Source organism: Pleurodeles waltl, chromosome 7 (genome assembly GCF_031143425.1).
Source record: "Pleurodeles waltl isolate 20211129_DDA chromosome 7, aPleWal1.hap1.20221129, whole genome shotgun sequence".
NCBI lineage: Eukaryota > Metazoa > Chordata > Amphibia > Caudata > Salamandridae > Pleurodeles > Pleurodeles waltl.
The window spans coordinates 560,015,567-560,035,800 of NC_090446.1; the positions used below are offsets into that span (position 1 = coordinate 560,015,567).

At 45.7% G+C, this 20,234-nt stretch overlaps 1 protein-coding gene across 3 annotated transcripts in view; it reads left to right on the top strand.

The window, feature by feature from the left end:
• TEP1 (telomerase associated protein 1) overlaps positions 1-20,234 on the top strand; it is a 1,055,001-nt gene that overhangs the window by 869,196 nt on the left and 165,571 nt on the right. For all 3 annotated transcript variants that reach the window (XM_069244315.1, XM_069244314.1, XM_069244316.1), the window contains 3 exons: positions 3,985-4,092; positions 4,773-4,917; positions 6,927-7,003. In XM_069244315.1, the coding sequence (XP_069100416.1) occupies positions 3,985-4,092; positions 4,773-4,917; positions 6,927-7,003 (330 nt within the window). The remainder of the gene's footprint in view (positions 1-3,984; positions 4,093-4,772; positions 4,918-6,926; positions 7,004-20,234) is intronic.

Sequence of the window (20,234 nt, forward strand, 5' to 3'; positions counted from 1 at the left end):
GCATGGAAAAAATGGATAGAAAACTGATGGTGGCATGCTGGAGTGAGCAGTTTATTGCTCTTGTGGCATCATGATGACACCTTTCTGGTGTACATGTGGAGTCATCACCACCTATTAAGTGGAAAATCTATGGACATTTTTCTAAATCAAGTCTAGCTAATGGGCTATTCAAAAGATGAGGAATCTGCAGGTAAATAGAGTATCCTGCAGAAAGAATGTTACTGAAGGTAAGTATCTTTTTCTTTGAGACATTCAGCAAACACTACATATATCTTTCACTGGAAGGGTCATATGGTAGTAACAATATGTTACTTTTGTTAATGGCCAGTGGGGCAAAAAATTGCGCTGTCACCAATTACTCTTTTTTCTACTTAGATTCATTATTTGTATAGTTTTGAAGATTAGTTTCTTTTAGAAGAACACGAGTAAGCTACACAAATGACCCATCCCTCATTTCAGAATGTTGTCTAGTATTCAGAAATGTAGAGCTTTCAGGGTTCACCCATTGGTTTTACACCTGTGCCCACCACAAACTGCAAGTAGTTTGAAACCTGAAAAATGGGCTACAAGTTAGAAAACTGCAATATCTTTGGTATAAATGGCTTTCTTTTACCACTCTGCCGGGACCCAAAGCTGGGAAGATGGTGATTGTAGCACAACAAAACTTTTGTTGTTGCCATTTTTAGGGCGAAAACAAATGCCTTCTTGCTTTCTTGCACAACACTTGTTCTAATTTTTCTACCAGAAAAAAAGTTTGCTATATTTTGCTATATACCCAGTTCCCTTCAAACCCTGGCTACCTGCAGAATCCCAAAGATGGGGTTGGGGGAATGCTCATTTGGTGTTCAAGTGCTTCAAACTTCAACACATGGGGTGGAGAAACCTCAGCAATTTGAATTGACATCTGACCTTTTGGACCCTACAGCCATAAATTCTGTGACATGACATATGAGGTTTGCTCACACTATCTAAGGAATTGCATATTTTTGTCCATACAGATGCAGGTAAGCAAATTATTTGATCAGGGCTGGATATCCTAAGTCAATAGCTTGTGCCATGGGTACCCGTGTCACATATAGATGTCATGCCTAGGTGCACTATCAGCGGACATTCCAAAGGCGAACAGGCATCTTTGAAAGATATGCCTATTATTGAGGCCAGACTTTTTGGCAAGAAAGCTGAGGCAGCCATGGAACATGTAGAAAATAGCAGAGCAGTGGTTCGCAACTGAAGATTGTAATACATGGCCTGGCCATTCTATCAGCAGTACAGGGAATTCAGAAGTTATTGTAGTGACCACGCTTTGCACCATCAACAACCTTTCCAGCCCATTGCCCGCCTACGCAGAACTTTTGTAGCTCAGTGGGCGGTGATGGTGCCAAAGGACAGGTACAGTGACAGCAATATCAATCTTCCTTATCCTCTATTCCAGGCACCACTTCCAAACCTCTTTAGTTCACTCTTGACTGGACAACTGCGTACAGGAGGCTCTGAAGTGGCTTTCAAGAGGGCAATCTAGATTGGTATCAGAGTGGGGAATGGTTTGTTACATAAGGTATTTCCTAGTCCCCAGGTTGCTCAACTCATTTCTCAAGAAGGACTGATTTAAGATTCTGATGACCTTGAACTACAGGCGTTATGTGGTGTCCCTGGACTTGCTGGACATATACTTTCCTGTGACAGTTCTGAGGTGCTACAGGAAATGTTTCCATTTTCTAGCGGGATCAGATCATTTGCTGTTTGCCATCCTACCTTTTGGCCTTACATCGGACGATGTGGGGGCACCTTGGCTAGTGCCAGGGTGCTCACACACTAAGTAACTTGGCACCTAACCTTCATCAAGTGAGGGTTAGACATATAGGTGACTTATAAGTTACTTATGTGCAGTGAAAATGGCTGTGAAATAACGTGGACGTTATTTCACTCAGGCTGCAGTGGCAGTCCTGTGTAAGAATTGTCTGAGCTCCTTATGGGTGACAAAAGAAATGCTGCAGCCCATAGGGATCTCCTGGAACCCCAATACTCTGGGTACCTAGGTACCATATACAAGGGAATTATATGGGTCTACCAGTGTGCCAATGAAAATTGGTAAAATTAGTCACTAGCCTGCAGTGACAATTTTACAAAGCAGAGAGAGCATAAACACTGAGGTTCTAGTTAGCAGAGCCTCAGTGATACAGTTAGGTACCACACAGGGAACACATACAGGGCATACATTATAAGCACTGGGGTCCTGCCTAGCAGGATCCCAGTGACACAAGGGCAAAAACAAACATACATACAGGGAAAATGGGGGTAACATGCCAGGCAAGATGGTACTTTCCTACACTTAGGGCGTTATGAAGGTCATTTTTTGGGTTCGGATAATGTGTTTGAACTTTCTGGTTGAACATAAGAGTCTGCCTACCCAAACAGATACATACATCCTTGAGTGGGTTGAACAGTGAGCAATGCTCGTGGCACTGCAGCAAGGAAGCCAATGCCAAAGTCCCAACAAGAAATAGCCAGAGCTTGGGCAGTTCTTTTACTGTGATTTGTCAATACGAGATGTTTGATTTTTTGAGAGAATGGGATCGAAACTAGTAGAGGAAAATTGAGGAGCCCAGAATAAAGTCTAAAAACGTCACTGTTGGTGAGAGCCGGGAGGTCAGTTAGTTACTTTAAGTTCATTGTGAGGCATTCTGTCAAATGTACCCAATATGTTTTATGGAAACGAGAAGGCTTTCCAGTGCAGCATCAAAACCAGGGATAAACAAAAGGCATATACGTTAAGAAGCACTTTATTGTGGCATATAACTCAAGTGAAAGAGATGTGCTGTAACAGTGAAAGTAGGATTATATTTGAGTTTCCACTGCTTGAATTACGCTCCACCTTTGATAGTCTATTTATTTGTGGTAAATTAACAGTTTCCTTATTTTTTCTGTGCCATGCAGATACCGGACATAACATCTTATTTTTGATAAAATATTATTTTTTTCTAAATGGCGGTGTTTTACTTGCTTTCTATATGTGTTCTTCTACTGAATTTCCTTTCTTCAACATCCTGTAATCTATTTTGTGTGTGCCCATGCGTTAGTACAGAATTTTACAATCTGTTTGCATATTTCTACATTGAATGATTGAAGAAGCGTCTATGTGTGGGTGTGTTAGTCTGTATCACTGTGTGTGTTGTTTAGGATATGTAAGGTGTGTAGGGTTCCAGGGTCACTTGTCAGTGCAAGACAATATTTTCAAACATGATCTTTTTCTCAAATCATTGCTTTGTCGTTGTTGCTTTAATTTGACATGAACCAAAACTACAGTTTCCGGAAAGTAATAAATTGTCACATGATTGCAGAGAAATGGAAACTGTGTATCCCCCCAACATGGAGTTATCTGGCAACCCTTCTGCCAGTGGGTCTGATTATGTTTTTTTGTACATATGTGTGCCCTACTTGCTAATTTGCTGGCATAACATATATGTTGTGGAAGTGCTCTTTATTTGTTTTGTATGAATGTTTGGTATGCCTTAAGCAGCTTCACTGCTTAGGAGCTCTCCGGTAGTTTGCAGCTCACCAAGTCCAATCATTTTAACTTATGTTTGTAGATCGTTGTGTGTCGGTGGGCTACATGTGGTGCTTGGGGCATGCTGTATAGGTTGAGTGGGTGTGGAATGTGGGGGTGCTGTATGTTGTGCATGGATGTTTTCTACAAGCTAAGTGGGTTCGTTTTACGAGTGTAGGTTTAACTGTGTGGTGTAGTTTGCACTATCTGGTTAGCGCTATGTTATTGTAGTGTATGTGGTGTTCCGTTTGTGGTGTGTGAGGTGTGCTTTAAAAGTGTGTATTCGTGTGTCATGTGATGTATGTGGTGTTCTTTATGGAGTGTGAGGTATGTTTGCAATACGTGGTTTGTGCCTTTTTATGTTACAAATGTGTCCCATATGTAGTTGCTGGTTTGCTGTGTGCACCTCTCCTGCTCACCAGCCTTTCTCTTTTACACAGCTCTCGTGCTCCAATGATTGCACTTTGTGCTTGTGGGACCCCAGATCTGGACAGCTCTTGTGTGACTTCCTGGGACACCAAAGTGCAGTGAGCACTGTTCTTGCAATGGTAAGACAGTTTTGAATCCTAGGTGGGGTAAATATTGATAACGAGTGTTTGGGGAGCACAGCCTTACCATTCTTGTCTAATAGAATCCATTGTCCAAAGACAATGAAAGCTGAGAAGAGTCGAACCACTTAGCTAGGTTGAGAATGACAATGGGGGCACGTATGTGAACCACTCCTGTCTGAGCTGGTCTGTTCTGTATAACCCTACTTTCTCCTTTGTGTGAAGTGGTGGCAGTGATAATGCTCCCCTTTCTGAGCTCTGCCATTCTGCAAAATCAAATCATTTTGGTTTTTCTCTGACACAGACATGGCCAGTTTGTGTTAGGCTCTAATTTCGGAAAGTAAGTCTTCAGAAAGCAGAGTGGTGTATGTAATTGTTCTGGTGAATTATTGTAGAAGATATATTTGTAGACTGGAACAGTACAGCAAGTATTGGGGTGGGGCTGTGAAAATATTGGGCCACCCAGCCAAATATTAAAGTCCATTGCTGAGTGTTCTTGAGTGTATAAAAGTAGAACCGAAAATAGAATGCTGGCCAGAGAAATGCAGTACGGTGACCTTAGGGCTAGTTAGAAAATACAGCTGAATCACAGCATAGTTTGGTGATACTAGGATACTGGTCTTTTGGGATTTTGGATATGTGTTGAAAGGTGCTTTTATTTCATTCTGTTATTTCATCAGGATGAACATTTGGTGTCTGTTAGCCGTGATGGCATTCTGAAGGTGTGGAACCTCAAGGGTGTGGAGCTCACCAGCATCTCAGCTCACAACAGCCAGATAAATCAGTGTACTGTGTTCAGAGATCACAGCAGCACAGCTGTTCCAGGTAAGTACTCTTAAAGAGGTCAGTGCGTGCGATTTTGAGCCCACTGTTTCCCTTTGCACTCACTCTGAATCTGCTCTGAAAGCCCTAGACACCACCATTTTGACAGAGTACGGTGTTTTTAAGAAAAGCATAGCTTCATTATATAGTGCCACAAAGTATTTCTATATATGCGATTATGAACATTTAGAAGCAATTTCACTGATTATATTAAGTCAGTTATACAGTTGATTGAAGTGGCTTGAATGTTATCAAGTCCTCAAGCTACTTTCAGAAGAGTCAGCCCATTGGCTTATTTCCCACAAGCAAAATTCTCAACATCCGCACATTATAAAGAACATTTTGTTTCTCTATAAGTGACGCATAATGAAGATGCTAAGTCCACACTTAGCCATGTCACACCCATTCTATTTCCACTCACGTCAACAGAGTACCTCTCCTAAAAAGTACTACTTGCTCCTGTTTGTTCAGATTCTGTAGGGGGGAGGAGATATAACTGGCGATGGGTGTCTGAGTGAAATTCCTCTCGCTGCTGTTTCTGAGGAGCATCACATCTTGCTAGATGACATGCCATTTGTTGCACCATTAGAGTAGAGAACAGAATATAGGGCCAGATGTAGGAAGCATTTTGCATGGTGCAAACTGCGAAAATCGCTGTTTGCGCAATGCAAAATGCTCATCGCGATGCTCATTCACATTTTGCGAGTCGGTACCGACTCGCAAAATGTGAATGCGACTCGCAAATAGGAAGGGGTGTCCCCTTCCTATTTGCGACTCGCATCGCGATGCTAAATTGCTTTGTGACCGCGAATGCGGTCGCAAAGCAATTCGCAGTTACCACCAGTGTCACACTGGTGGTAACCCATTCGCAAAAGGGACCCCTCCCCCTTTGTGAATGTTGCCAAAAATGTTTTTTCAGAGCAGGCAGTGGTCCGATGGACCACTGCCTACTCTGAAAAAACGAAACCAAATGGTTTCGTAATTTTTTTTGTAATGCAACTCGTTTCCTTTAAGGAAAACGGGCTGCATTACAACAAAAAAAACTGCTTTATTTAAAAAGCAGTCACAGACATGGAGGTCTGCTGTCTTCAGCAGGCCACCATCCCTGTGAGTGCAGGGACTCGCTATGGGGTCGCAAAATGCGACCCACCTCATTAGTATTAATGAGTTGGGTCTTTGCGACCCCATAGCGATTCGCAGACGTTGTCTGAGACACCGTCCTGCATCAGAATTTGCGATTCGGAAATTGCGAGTCGCCCCGGCTCGCATTTTCCGAATCGCAAATTCTGAAATTGCTACATCTGGCCCATAGTTCCTTAGTGTGAATAGGATGAAGAATAGGACCTTCGGCTTTATTGAGTAAGCATCCGTTTTGAGAGACTCCACTAATGCGTGTACCGAAGATAGATGCCCTCCACAACTTGAAGGTTGTTACTTAAGAGAACCCATGCGCAACACTTCATATTGGAAGAAGATCAAGAGCTCTTCTGTCTGGGAACTAATACAAGGCCCTTTCTTATGGGACATCATAGAGGGCCCTTCACAGACAGAACTGATACAGGGCCCTTCTATGGGGGAGCACGTACAGATCGTTCCTTTTGGGATACATGACTCTGCACTGTAGGGGATGATAAGGGTTGCTTCCATAGCTTGATTTAAGGTCAGTCCCAGTGATACTGCTACCAATCTCCTAGTGAGAATGGGTTCAAGATCCGTTCCTTGGATGGCTAAAACAATGTCACTTCCCTTCAGTGTGCTGAACAAAGTGATCATAAATACACACATTACCCCATGGGTTTTTAAGAGTGAGCTTCTTTCTCACCCTCACTCTCTTTCCATTCTTCTCATGTTCTTAGTCTTATTCACTTTGCTATGCCTATGATAAGTTTTGCCTGTCTGGCTCACTGTAAGCTAATCAGTGTTTTGTCTTTGGCAAACATTTGTAAGCGAACATGACTTGATTAATTGTTGGTTTCTCAGGGATCCTGCAGTAAGTTATTTTTTTTTTCCAGTGACTCATGATAGAGGGGACTTGATGGTGGCCACTGCTAGCGTTGATGGAACAGTGAAGCTATGGCGCCCTCTCATGGTCAGTTACCTTCTGCTTCTTTGGCCTTTCACCTCGCTGGGGCATCATTAATGAAGTAGGGGTGGTGGGTATATGTGCCTGTGTATGTTTGTGTACTTTCAGTGTTGGTTTGTGTATTGCATGTGTGTGTTTGTGGAATCTGTGCTTGTAGAAAGTACTGAATTGAAAGCAAGCCATTGTAGTCTGCAGAAGATATAGAGCAAGTGCAATGGCAGAGCAGAGTCTTAGGTAAGGATGGTTGGAAATTCCACAGATTCCCTACTGGTAAATTTCTACTAATCAGTCACTACCTCTTGATTTGTGAAAAAAACAAAACAATGTATTACTGATACTCCAGGCCCTCTTCAAGTTGACAAGTTCTTGACTACTGTGTATGTGAGTTTGATTCCCAGCAGTGACCTGGAAAACACAGGGCATTTGAAAATCGATGTGTTAAGACTATATGCAAAACTCAGAGTTGTACATTTTCAGATCTTTAGGTGTGTCTCTCTTTCCTTGTGAAGAACTGTTCAGAAAATACAATACAGCTGTGAGTTGAATTCATATTCCCAATAAAGGGAGATTGTGAATGCTCAATATTTACTACTACAGTAGTATTTATCTGTTTTATTCCGAGCCACCTTTGCGAGAGTTGGATATTATAAAGTTTGCCTTTTCAGAGCTGTTTGCAGAAAGTCAGTTGACATTTTTATATCCAAGTTCAGTGATTTGACAAAAATTCAGCCTCAAGCTATAGTTCTTTTGCAGTTCTATTGGTCTCCTGTCTGTGTATTCACCTGTGCACTTGCAGTTAAAGGGCACTGCCTCAGCCATCTAGGGCCCCCAGTTGCTAAGATGAAGAGCCAAGATTAGGGACCTTACATGCATCACTAATAGCTGGCAGTTCGAGCCAAGGGGAAACAGCCTCTCTGAAATCTCAGTTCACCATGAGCTTGTGGTCTCACTTCAGCTAAATTACTTTCCAAGCTTTATTCTACCTATGCAGAAAAAAACATTCTGTCCTACCACAAAAGTCTTTCTGCTGATTCCTCTCTTCATGAATATGGTCCAAAAGCCAGACAAGATCTGGATACTATTCCCAGGTAATGACTTTCTAGCGCCACAGGATAGCAAGTACAGCCTCAACCGCTGCTTTGTCCCACCCAGGATGTGGCAACATCGCATGGTATAAGGAGCTGACTGGTGCGTGCCATCAGTTCCTGTTTTTCTGCAAATCATCAGCATGGGTCTGAAGTTATCTTGGTGATTACTGAAAAAAATCATGATCTTTTCAACACAATATAAGTGAAATGTCTCCACCAAGGATTTCAGAATAGAAACCCTGAATCAGATACCACAAAAACTGCCTTTATCGGATCCACATTACATCTGCATGTGGTGTCTGGTGTCAGACTGCAACCTAGCAATCTGCAACTACTGTTCTCTTATCCAGCTGAAGGTCATCAGTGAGTGGGAACCAAGATATTTGTGGCTTATGCCTGCAGGGATAAGCCAAGGCAATCACCTTCACTTTCAGGTAAGTCATCTGACAGGAAACAATTTCCCAAACAAACTTCCCACAAAAACACAAGTCCCATGGAAAGGAGAACCATTCATCTTCCTCAAGGAAACTGTCTTCCAGAACCATTATGGAAACTTAGCGCCATACTCGGACTACACACTCATCGACAATGGAAATTATAACATTAAAAATGATGAAGGTGTGAGCTCTATTGCAGGTTTGGCAACTTAGTCGCTCTGACACTGATGCCTCCTGACTCCATACTGCCAGTGTCTCTAAGTCCAGCATCTAGAAAAAAATATAAACTGGTGCTTGCTAAGGTGCCATGTTCCCTTCAATCAGTACAGCCCACAATACTAGCATTATCTTCAGAGCCATCATCTGTGCCTCCTTTCAAGCCCTTGGAGTTTGTTCAAATAATCACAGTACCAAACAAAAAGGTCAAAGCTTGTTTTAATGGTGTACCCCTGGCAGAGCACCATCTCAGGATCCATAAGTTTGCCCTGTTTAGATCTATCTCCAAAGCCCTTGCTGTGCCTGATAAGGATTTTAGCTACACAGAAGACAGTGACAGAGGGGCTGTCAACCTCCTCCCTTCCTACAATATTGATGCTAGCTTATATCCTGATTTATAAGAAATCCTAAAGAGGGTATACCTTACCCTTAAGGCCTTTGTTGTATTTTCAGGCACTGTGGTGATACTCTGAACACACACTCACGACGCACCCACGTGAAGACAAAATCTGATATTTTCACAGTTATCTTGCAGCTATCTTTCACAGTTAGGGAGTGCTTGCATCCCTTTAATGAGACACCTGTCTGTGAAAACATTTTCAAGCCCAGCAGTCCACAAATTGCAAGGTGACATACACCTGCCCTGTATGACCCAAAGTGTTGTTCTCAATCCCTTCTCCAGGAACTTTAGAGGTCCAAGCTTCTTCCTCATAGCTGAAGTGTCTTTCCTACAGCTTCCCTCCTGTATAGAGAGACAAAAAGAATGGACTCTATGGGTTGAAAAGTCTTTCCCTCTGGCAGTCTTTCCCTCTGTTCAGAGAACGCTACATCCCATCCGGGCCTTTATGACCCCACCCCATGGGAATTGGCTAAATGTGCGGTCATTGGCCTTCTGATAGAGACCACTAACTGCAGATTCCTCACCTTCTGAATTTCTCTAGGCTCCAGACTAGATCTGGTATAATAGCAATTCCCTCATGCATCACTAGATGGCATTGTGTGGCTCTGGGCTGAGTCTATTGTTTCCAGATGTGATGTCGGGCCTCTATAAGAGCATTACTTCCGACGGCTGATGTCTGTTTCTTTCTTTCCACACTTTACAGCGTGGATTCAGAGCTAGCAGGACTGTCCCTCAGGAAAACTATTGTTACTCATTCTAAATTGTCTACAGTGTGCAGGTATGGGCCCAAAACGAGAAATTACACGCCGTGCCATGACTGACATCGACAATTGTTGGTGACAGACATCCACAAGGTCTGGCTATGGTGTCTCATCCCTGATCATGACACAAAGTTATGTTTGTGCAGTTCTAAGATGAACCCAGCGGTGTAGGTTCATGGGGGTTGTTTGGGGTGTTACACTCCCCTAATAAATTTATTTCCTGGTAAATATTTGGGTTCAGGGGCTTTCAGTGGGGTATCGTGGAGTGTCTGTCTGATTCCACCAAGTATTTTTACATGCAGACATACAAAACAAACACACTTCCTCCCGTTCCCTATTCTGAAAGTCTTCAAAATATTTGGTGAGGTCACAAAATACTATGTTTTCTCTCATTTAGTACCCCTACCAATCTGCATTCCTTTCCCATTTCACTGCCCCCTCATGCACCCTGCCCCATATAATGTGTTTGTACATTACATGTCGGTGTGATTGTTGGAAATCTGAAGCTCCACACCCCAAATCTTACTTACCAATCTATGCCCTTGAATAAACCAGAAAACAATTTAGGACCGAATGACTTAGATTGCCATTTCCAAACTCCAAACTAAGTACAAAATGCTGTCCTGGTCAAAGGCGTGGATACTGTCTCACTTCCAGGATGGATCTCGAGGCCGCTGTCACACTAGGCACAAGAAATCCACACATTGTTCATTGACATCCCGCCACTTGCACCGTTTGAAGTCATGCAAAGCCTCAGGTACCTCTACCTCCAGGCCTTGGACTCGCTACACGGAGCATGCTCCCGTACTGCTGCCACTAATCCTCCCCTCAATGGACAGTTATGGTGGATAAAACTCGACTCCCCAAAGAGCCCGCAGCCTCCATTTTTGGCATGCCACTGAATCACACTGCAGTACCTTCGTGTCCCACTGGTTTAAGATGAAAGCCTGTCGGTAAGTCCGTCCCTGATGCCGACTGTACCACTAACCCCCTTCCCCCTCTCCCCCACCCCTCCTCACCCCTCCACCCCACACCAGAGGTTGGCCCAATCTTTCAGCACAGTGCCACTGGCTCCCATTTAGACACAACGTTTGATGCTGCTCTCGACGCCGAGACAGACATCACAGGCACAAACTGTGATGCCGGTTCTGACATCACCAATGCTTTCTCTAATCCTTCTATCCAATTCTGAAGCCAAACCCCTTCGTTATTCCAGCCCAGAATTCTAGGACTATGATCCAGATGAAGATGATGACAGCAATGCTCTTTATCAAGCCAAGAACCTTAATTAACCTTTAATGAGGCCCTAACAGATATTCTTGTGGGCACCTAAGTTAAACCAGGATCTTGCGTGCCAGTCAGCAAGCAAGTGCCAAGACGGCACAGATCTGCTCCAGGGAAACCTGACAGTTTGTCTTACAGCAACCTAGCCCAGAGAGCTTGGTGGACCAGGCATCATTTATCCACCTGAGCCCCAACTCTTTTTCCTACCACTCTATCTGACAGGAAATTGAAATGGATAGAAAATTGCGCAAAGCACAATTGTTTCTGTATTAATCGTGCGCTGCGATCTGGCAACACCTCTTGCCTTCTGGGACAGTTTTTGCACACTTAAGGGACGGGGTGGCGGATTTGTTGTCAGCTCTCTCCGAGGATGTCAAGGATACCCTACAATGTCTGATCTACGATGGCTAAGATGCTATTAATTATGCAGTCTGATCAAGCCTGGACACAGCTGACTGCGTGGATAGGCCAGTCAGGACCAGTGTGGTGTTTAGATGCCATGCCTGGATTCACTCCGCGGGCTTCTGTTAGAACATTCTGCAGTCTCTCATGGACATGCCGTTGGATGGCTTGGAACGTTTTGGTGCAAAGGCTGACTTGGCCCTCAAGAAATTTAAGGAGAGCAAAGACACTGCTTGCTCTCAGGTTCTAGCTCTGCAGTTCTGCTAACAACACTACCACTTTCGAGGCTTCGGCAGAGGATATCTACAGAGGGTGCACCAATATGGGTCTCGGAAGCAACAGGCGCTCCCAGCCCTTTAGGGAGTGAGGCTGGGTAGCCGGTGATAACATTCAGGCCCATAGGAGCAATGCTCTTCCCAGTCTAGAACCACCCCCCCGCAGCCTTAGCTGCAAACCACTTTAATTTATCCATGGCAGCACACATTCACCTGGTAGGAGGTCACCTCCATGAGTGGGGGAGCATCACATCAGGCAATGGGTGCTATAGATCGCAAAGCAGGGCTACTCCCTACCTTTTCTGTCCCATCCCCTGGACAAACCACCCACACCGCAGCGCCTCCCAGAGTACACTTGTCCATACTTTGCAAAGAAGTACAAGCTTTTGTGGCCAAGGCAGCAATAGAGAGGGTTCCAGCCCCAGAGATCAACTGCTATACGTTATTTCGTGTTACCAAAAAAGGGTGGAGGCCTTTGCTCCATCCTAGATGATTGCCCTCTGAATATCTTCCTCTGGAAGGACAAGGTCAAAATCCACAGGATTGGATCCAGGAAACTAGAATGTGTTATTTGTCTTGCAGTGCGCATATTTTCCCATCCCTGTCCTGCAGCCCCACAGGTGTTAACTGTCGCTCCAAGCAGAATGTGAGCACTTTAATTCCACATGCTCCCCTTTGGCCTGACTGGGTGTTCACAAAAGTGATGGTAGTGGTCGTAGCTGATCTGCGTTGGTTGAGCATAACAGTCTTCCCAAACCTAGATGACTGGCTACTGAAGGGAGGCAGGCCTCAAACAGTCATCAAACATCTCTAGGCAATGGCCAATCTGTTAAACAAAATGTTTTTCTTTCTATTGACATGCCAAAGTCGCACCTTACTCCTTCACATCGGATCACCTGTATCAGAGGCCTAGGACTTTTGGGCTATGATCCAGATGTTTCAATCATTGCCCTGTGTATCAGTGAGAGCGTTTGTGATTTCTGGACCTCTTGACCTCATGCATCCTTTTTGTGAACAACACCAGTTGGCCTATGTGCGCTCTGTAGTGGAATTTGAAGTCTCTGAAGGCCCAGCATCAAGTAAACCTGTCCCACTTCATCCAGTTGTTAAAGGACACTGCATTGTATCTCCAGTGGTGGCTGATCAACCGCAATAGGACCAGTGGCAGATCCCTCTCTGTAGTCTACCGAGAGCTAACAGCTGTGATGGATGCATTGGTGCTGGGTTGGTGGAGTCACCTGAGAGAGGTGGAGATCAGAGTATTGTGTCCTCCAGGGGAATCTCTACTCCACATCAACTTGTTAGAGTTGTGAGCAATTAGTTTGGCACTCAGGTGTTCCTCCCAACCATAAAGGGGGAATGAGTGCAGGTTCTTGCAGACAATACGAGCATCACGTGGTACTGCAACAAACAGGGCAGAGTGAGGTTGCAGCTCCTGTGCCAGGATGCTCTGCACCTCTGAAAGTGGCTAAACCATCGGGGTATCTCCCTGACTACTCATCACTTGGCAGGATCTTTAAACACCAGGGCAGAAAAACCCAGCTGCTGCTGCCTAGCAAATCACAAATGTCATTTACCCTCGGAGGTGGCACAGGGCACAATCTATTCGTACCACAGAGAACACGCAGTGTCCAAACATTTGTGGGTTGGAGTTCCCAAGGCGGTTCTCAGTAGCAGACGCCTTCCATTTGTTTGGGAATCGAGACTCCTGTGTGCTTTTCCACACCTCCCTCTCCTGCCCAGAGTCCTGAAAAAGATCAGGCTCTTAACTGGGTATGGAAATTGTGGTACCTAGAACGTTTGACTTTGAGCATTTCACCTCTAATCCTGCTGCCCCTTAGGGACAACTTTCCGTCATAACAGAATAGCTAGGTCCTGCAACTGAGCCCGTACAGCTTACACCTACATGCATGGAAATCACTGTCAGCGACAGTTGATGCCGTTTGAACTTCCTCCTGAAGTAGTAGATGTCATCTCAGTAGCCAGACATCCCTCACTATAACAATTAATATAAGACAATAGCACATTGGGAGAGGGTTGTTGTCTGGTGTTCCGCCCAAAATATCCAGCCTCTAAAGGCACAGTTATCTAATATATTGTAGTTTTGTCTTTATCTAGCCCAGCAAGGCCTGGCTGTGGCAACAGTTAAAGGTTATCTACCAGCCCCTTTGGCCCTTTGCTTCCCTAATTAGCCATCTTTATGTGTCTCCTGTTGTACTGTGTTTTTTGAAAGGGCTTATCCATATAATCTGACCAACCATATTTGTGATACCTCAGTGGGGCCTTAATTTGGTTCTCACTTAACAAATGTGTGCCCCATTTGAACCAATGCATCCTGCTCTTTGTGCCTGCTTAGGCCGAAGTCTACATTGCTCATAGAATGCTCATCAGCTCATTGTGTGAGTGAATTACAGGCACCCTCTGACAGCTACTACACACCATTTTCTTCCTAGACAAGGACAAAAGCAGCATTTCTCCCTGAGGTTGTCATTCCTTTCATTATAGGACAGTGTCTCAACCTGCTAGCTTTCTATACACTGCTTCATTCTTCTAAAGGAGAAGAAAGATGCCATCTCCTAGACCCAAGGCGATCCCAAAGCTTTTATATCGATTGTATCGAAGAATGGTGGACAGTAAGCTCTGTAGGCTTGTCTGGGTGAAAAAGGGAAAGGCTGTACACAAAAAGAACCAATTCCAGAATTATTGTCTTGTGTATCTAGAGTATGGGTGAGCGGAACTTGTGGAATTTGACTCTACGGAAATCTGAGTTACAGCGTGATTCTGCGGAGTTCTGCCAATGGGCAGAAAATATGCAGCTTGCAGTGAACGTTCTGCAATTTAGCATTGGTAGAGAGAAGAGCACTGAAAATCACTTCAAATGGCACCATGCGATGTGCAAGGTAACACTCTTCTGGTGGAAACTCTAACCTTCATTCTTTGGAGATTATATCATTTTATATATATATTTATATATCTGCTGTGTTCCACCGAAGATCTTATTCAGAACAAAACACATGCCCGGTGCTAAGAAAATGTTAATATTTGAAAGAAATTAACGGTTATCAAAAAGTGCTCCATTTGAAGAACTGCAGCTTTGCAAAGATTGAAGACATCAACCAGAATGTACTGGGAGGGCTACTGAATCTGGATTCACTTGAAACTCACAGCTGAAAGCTATTGGTGAGTGCCAGTCCTGTTTTGAATGAGACTGTTTTATACTGGAAAAAGAGAAAGGTTAATGTAATGTTATAGTTAGGAATTGTAAGAATATCTTACTTCACAATTTAAAAGAAGGTAGAAATTCACTGGAAAAAAAGAGGCCAAAAGCTGTTATAGTTTTCAGTTAAAATATAACATTTTAAAATAACAAAACCACTGAAATTCACCAGTTATAGAAACTCCACCTGCAAGTCCTCCTCCGTTACTTTCACAGATGGGGGGTTCTCACAAACAGACCTGTTTACAACAGCAGAAAACGCCAAATGTCAAAACTTTGCCTCCAGGTTCCCACTCCAACAGACCAGCACCTTGCCTCCAGATTCCTACACCCACAGTCCACAGGCAAAGTACTATGAATGGACTGGTCATGGATATTTGGCTACGCTTTTTCTCCTCTCCTTCTTTCATTTGTGGTTCGAAGGCTTCGGCAGACGTCCCTCCCGCTCATCCTAGTGTCAGCCACATGGGCCCACCAGCCCTGGTTCACGTCTCTGCTCAAACTCTCACTTGTTACACACGGGAAGCTCCCCAACAAGTTGAACCTTCTCATGCAGAACCTTGAAGAAATCGTACACCCAGATCCCAGGTCTCTCAATTTTGAGATCTGGCTCCTGAGGTCATTCTCAAGGAAGTGTGCAGACCTACCACCCGTTCCTGCAATGCAGCCAAATAGAACAGATTTGTCTGCTACTGTTACTCAAAGAAAATTGTTCCATTGAAAGCCACATTACAAGACATTGGCCCTGGTCGCGAATGACGGAAGCACCGCCAACAGGCTGGCGGTGCTTCATTCGTCATTCCGACCGCGGCGGTACAGCCGCGGTCGCCCAGCCGGGTCCGGCGGTTTCCCCCCGGATTTCCCCCGGCTGGGAGAATCCTCCAGGGCAGCGCTGCCTTGGGGATTCTGACCCCCTTCCCGCCAGCCTGTTTCTGGCGGTTTTCACCGCCAGGAAGAGGCTGGCGGGAACAGGTGTCCTTGGGCCCCTGGGGGCCCCTGCACTGCCCATGCCACTGGCATGGGCAGTGCAGGGGCCCCGTAACAGGGCCCCATGATGCTTTTCACTGTCTGCCTAGCAGACAGTGAAAAGCGCGACGGGTGCAACTGCACCCGTTGCACCGCCGCAACACCGCCGGCTCCATTCGGAGCCGGCTCCTGTGTTGCGGCCCCCATTCCCGCTGGGCCAGCCGGCGCTAACTTGGTTAGCGCCGGCCGGCCCAGCGGGAATGTCCGAATGCGGGAAGCGGTATTTTGGCTGCATGGCGGCCAAATGCCAGTTCCCGCCTGGCGGGCGGCTGCCGCCGCCCGCCAGAGTCGGAATGAGGGCCATTGTCTGTTACTTCACTTGCAGGTTTCTGGGCTAGCCTTTACCTCAATATGATTACATGTAGCTGCTGTAGCTGCTTACCTTCTGTAGGAAGCTGGCTCTCTATATAGTGCACTTGAAAGAATAACACTGCACAGAGAGTCCAATGGATCACCAGTTAGTTTATAGAGGCAAAGGTAGCTAGGACTAATGCTCTATTTTGTGGTAGTGTGGGCAAGCAGTTAGGCTAATCAGAGGGTAGTGCTAAGCATTTTTTGTGTTCACAGAGGCAATAAATGAGACACACACTCAGAAGAATAAATCAGAGACAAAATTACAAAAATAAGAATTCTTTTTGTGTATATTTCAAACCCAAGAACGTCGTAATCAGGTAAGTAGACTTTTAAGCATAAATACTTTGCGATTTCAAAAATCAACAATTTCTTCCCAATCTTAATCTATGGAGGAAAACAATGTTCAGCAAACACAGCAACGATTTACAAAGCCAATCTCAGGGAGTTAAGGTAAGTACCGGGCACTGATCAGAACCACACCAACAGGTCACACTGGGCAGCACTGGGACGGCCAGGTGCAGAGGTACTGTAAGGCATCGTCTGTCCAATGGATTACATTGGGAGTTTGACCTTGTGACAAACAGGCTGCAGGGTCTGGCTGGAAAGCCATTTGGGGACAACAAACAGGTAGGTAGTAGACTTGGGGTGCTCGGGACGTAGGTGCTCCTTTGGTCCTCTTCTCCTGTGCCCACGGGCGACAGATGCAGGGGTGTCTTTAGGCATGGGGGTTTCTCGTCTGGGAACACTCGTAGTCAGGGGGCCCTGTGTGCAGAGGCTTCAGTCGTCATTGGGGAGACCGGCAGGGATGGACCCAGGGTGGACTTGAGCTCTCAGGAGCCGGGGGACATCGTTGGCACTGATGAACCCACCTCACCTGGTGGGTGCAGTGGTTGCTGGAGGTGTCTGAATTTCTCTCACAACAAGCCTGTGGGAGAGGCAGCCTGAAAGCAGAGGCTGCAGGCATCTCAGGAGAGTCCAAAATGGGTAAGACCACACTGGACTCGGACTCTGGGCAGCTGGGGACCCGGGTTGGCACAATTGGTTGGCTCCACCTTGGGTCGTGGAGGTCTGGTGCAGTGGTCACTTCTATTGTCAAGTTTCTGGGGTTCCAGCAGCTGCAGAGTCTTTTCTTTGAAGTTTCTGGTTGCAAGGCGAGTCTGGTGCCCACAGGAGATTTGAGTCTTAATTGAAGGCTGGACACGTTGGCTTCTTATGCAGGATCCTTTGAGCTCAGCAGGCAGGCCAGAGGGGCTAGTTCCAGGTCAGTCAGCTGCTTATTCTTTTCCTCTACTGCTGGTGCAACTCTTATTTGTCCGGGTCTTCTTAGTTGTCGAACTTTGTGTTTTAGGGTTCAGGGGCGCCAACTAAATACTCTATTCTGTGTTGTTACAGAGAGTGCCAGGTGGTAGCCAATGGGCTGACCACCTTTAGGGTGACTACACTCTTCTTATGACCACTTCCGCTGGAAAGTGGGCATAACCCTAATGCTAGTGGTCTGATTCCTTCCAAGCAAGATGGAGGAGCGCCTCCACTTTATGGGTGGGACTGTCATGAAGTGGGAACTCCTGATTTAACTAATTTTCCTGCCTGTACTGCCACCAAAAGTGAGGTTAGGAGGTTGGCCATCTCCACCATCTGGAGAGACCTGGGTCGCATTACAAAGGCGACAAGGCCTTTGACCTTGCCCACCCTGGAATGTCCATTCTGCCTGGGAGAAGAGGTCACACCTCTGCCCAGAGCAGGCCTTTGTCTCAGTACTTGGAGCGTGCTGGCTCTCACCTTGGAGAGCCAGAAACGTGTTTGTGGTGGCTGAACTGGTCAGGACCAGTGAGTCAGCACTCTAGTAGCTGGTCGGTTTTCAGGGGGCACCTCTAAAGTGCCCCCTGTGTGCATTTATTAATAAATCCATCACTGGGTCAGTGAGGGTTTATTATTCTGAGATGTTTGATACCAAACATCCCAGGATTCAGGGAAGTTATCATGTAGCTGGGGAACTTGTACTGATCAGTGTTCAGCACATGCATTTAAAATGGCTTCCCTGGACACTTACTATGTCTGAGAATCGACAAAGGCATAGCAGGGGCACATCTGCTCATGCAGATATGCCCTCACATGTAATATAATGCACCCTGCCTTAGGGCTGTAAGGCCTTCTTGAGGGGTGACTTACCTATGCCCCAGGCAGTGGTTTGTGGGCACGGCACTCTGAGAGGGGTGCCATGTCGACTTTGTGTTTTTATCCTCACCAGCACACACAAGCTGCAAGGCAGTGTGTATGTGCTTGGTGAGGGGTGCCCTAGGGTGGCATAATACATGCTGCAGCCCTTTAAAGACCTTCCCTGGCCACAGGGCCCTCGGTACCATGGGTACCTTTTACAAGGGACTTATCTGTGTGCCAAGGTTGTGCCAATTGTAGAAACAAAGGTGCAGTTTTAGGGAAAGGACACAGGGGCTGGGGCCTGGTTAGCAGGGTCCCAGCCCACTTTTAACCAAAGTTGGCATCAACACTAGACATAAAGTGTGGGTTTAACCATGCCAACAGTGGCACTTTCCAACAAAAACATAATGAAAAGGGGGACTCTACCCCACCCCCCACCCCCAAGGCTTAAAAGTTTTTTTAAAAATCTTAGCAAAATTTGCGGCTTGATCTGCGGATTTCACGGAGATTTGTTTTTAAACATGGTCTCCTGCATTTCTCAGTAATTGCCTCCGGGTGGGCCAGGTCAGAGGGGCATTATGGCCTCAAAAAACGATGGGGGGGGCACACAGGCCCCCCCTCCTAGGGCTTTTTCAAGCCCTGGGCACAACCACTTTCCTGGGGCGATGCTTAATATGCAAGGGGACTGCACCCCCAATGCATGCCCTGGGGACCACCACCTCACTGGGGCTAAAAGGCCATGCGCAGCGGTGGTTGGATTAATGAATAGTTTAGTAATTTTACATTAGTAAAACCATAGAAATTCACTGAAAAAACCAAAGGTTGCATGGACGTTATGGTTAGGAAATAGAATTTTAAAAAAATATATAAATTCAGTTAAAAAAAACAAAAGGTTACAGGGACATTATAGTTAGGCTCACATTTTAAACATACAAAACCATAGAAATTCACCTGTTATAGTTATTTCAAGTATTATTTCAAGTAACCATAAGATGTACTTACCAGACACAAAGCAACAAAGACCTGCACCAAAGTACACACATGTGCACACCACACCCCCACAGTGAAACACTGAACAACGTCACAATATTGTGCCAGCAGCACTACTGGGCACTGAAATTTTATTTGAACGAAAAAAAGTATTGTCCAAATAAGGCCATTGGCCAGTCCATGTGAAAGTTCCTGAAGGGCCAATATAGGCCGAACTTGACTCCCATGTGTACAAAGGGTACTCCACTGAAAAGGGGCATCAATGGGGCAGCCAGGCACCTGAGGGAGCAGGTGCAGGGGGTGGCGGGTGTGGGGACTTAGGTCTCGAAGGGGGGGGTCTTGGGCTTAGTTTTGGGAGGTGGAGGGGGTTTGGGTTTGCCCTTGAAGTAGGGGGAGTGGGGAAGGGGCATGGGAATGGGAAGGGCGTACTTGGACGAGGAAGAAGTGGACTGGGCAAGGACATGGCCACGTTTAGGGACAAGACGGGGTGGGCCAGTATGTTCAAACAGGTCAACACGGGATACGAAAAGCTTCTTGGGTGCAGTTGGAGGGGATTTGGAGGCAGGTCTGGGAGTGGAGGTTGAGGGAGTGTTCGTTTCAGGTGTAGGTGTGCCGGACGTGGATGCAAGT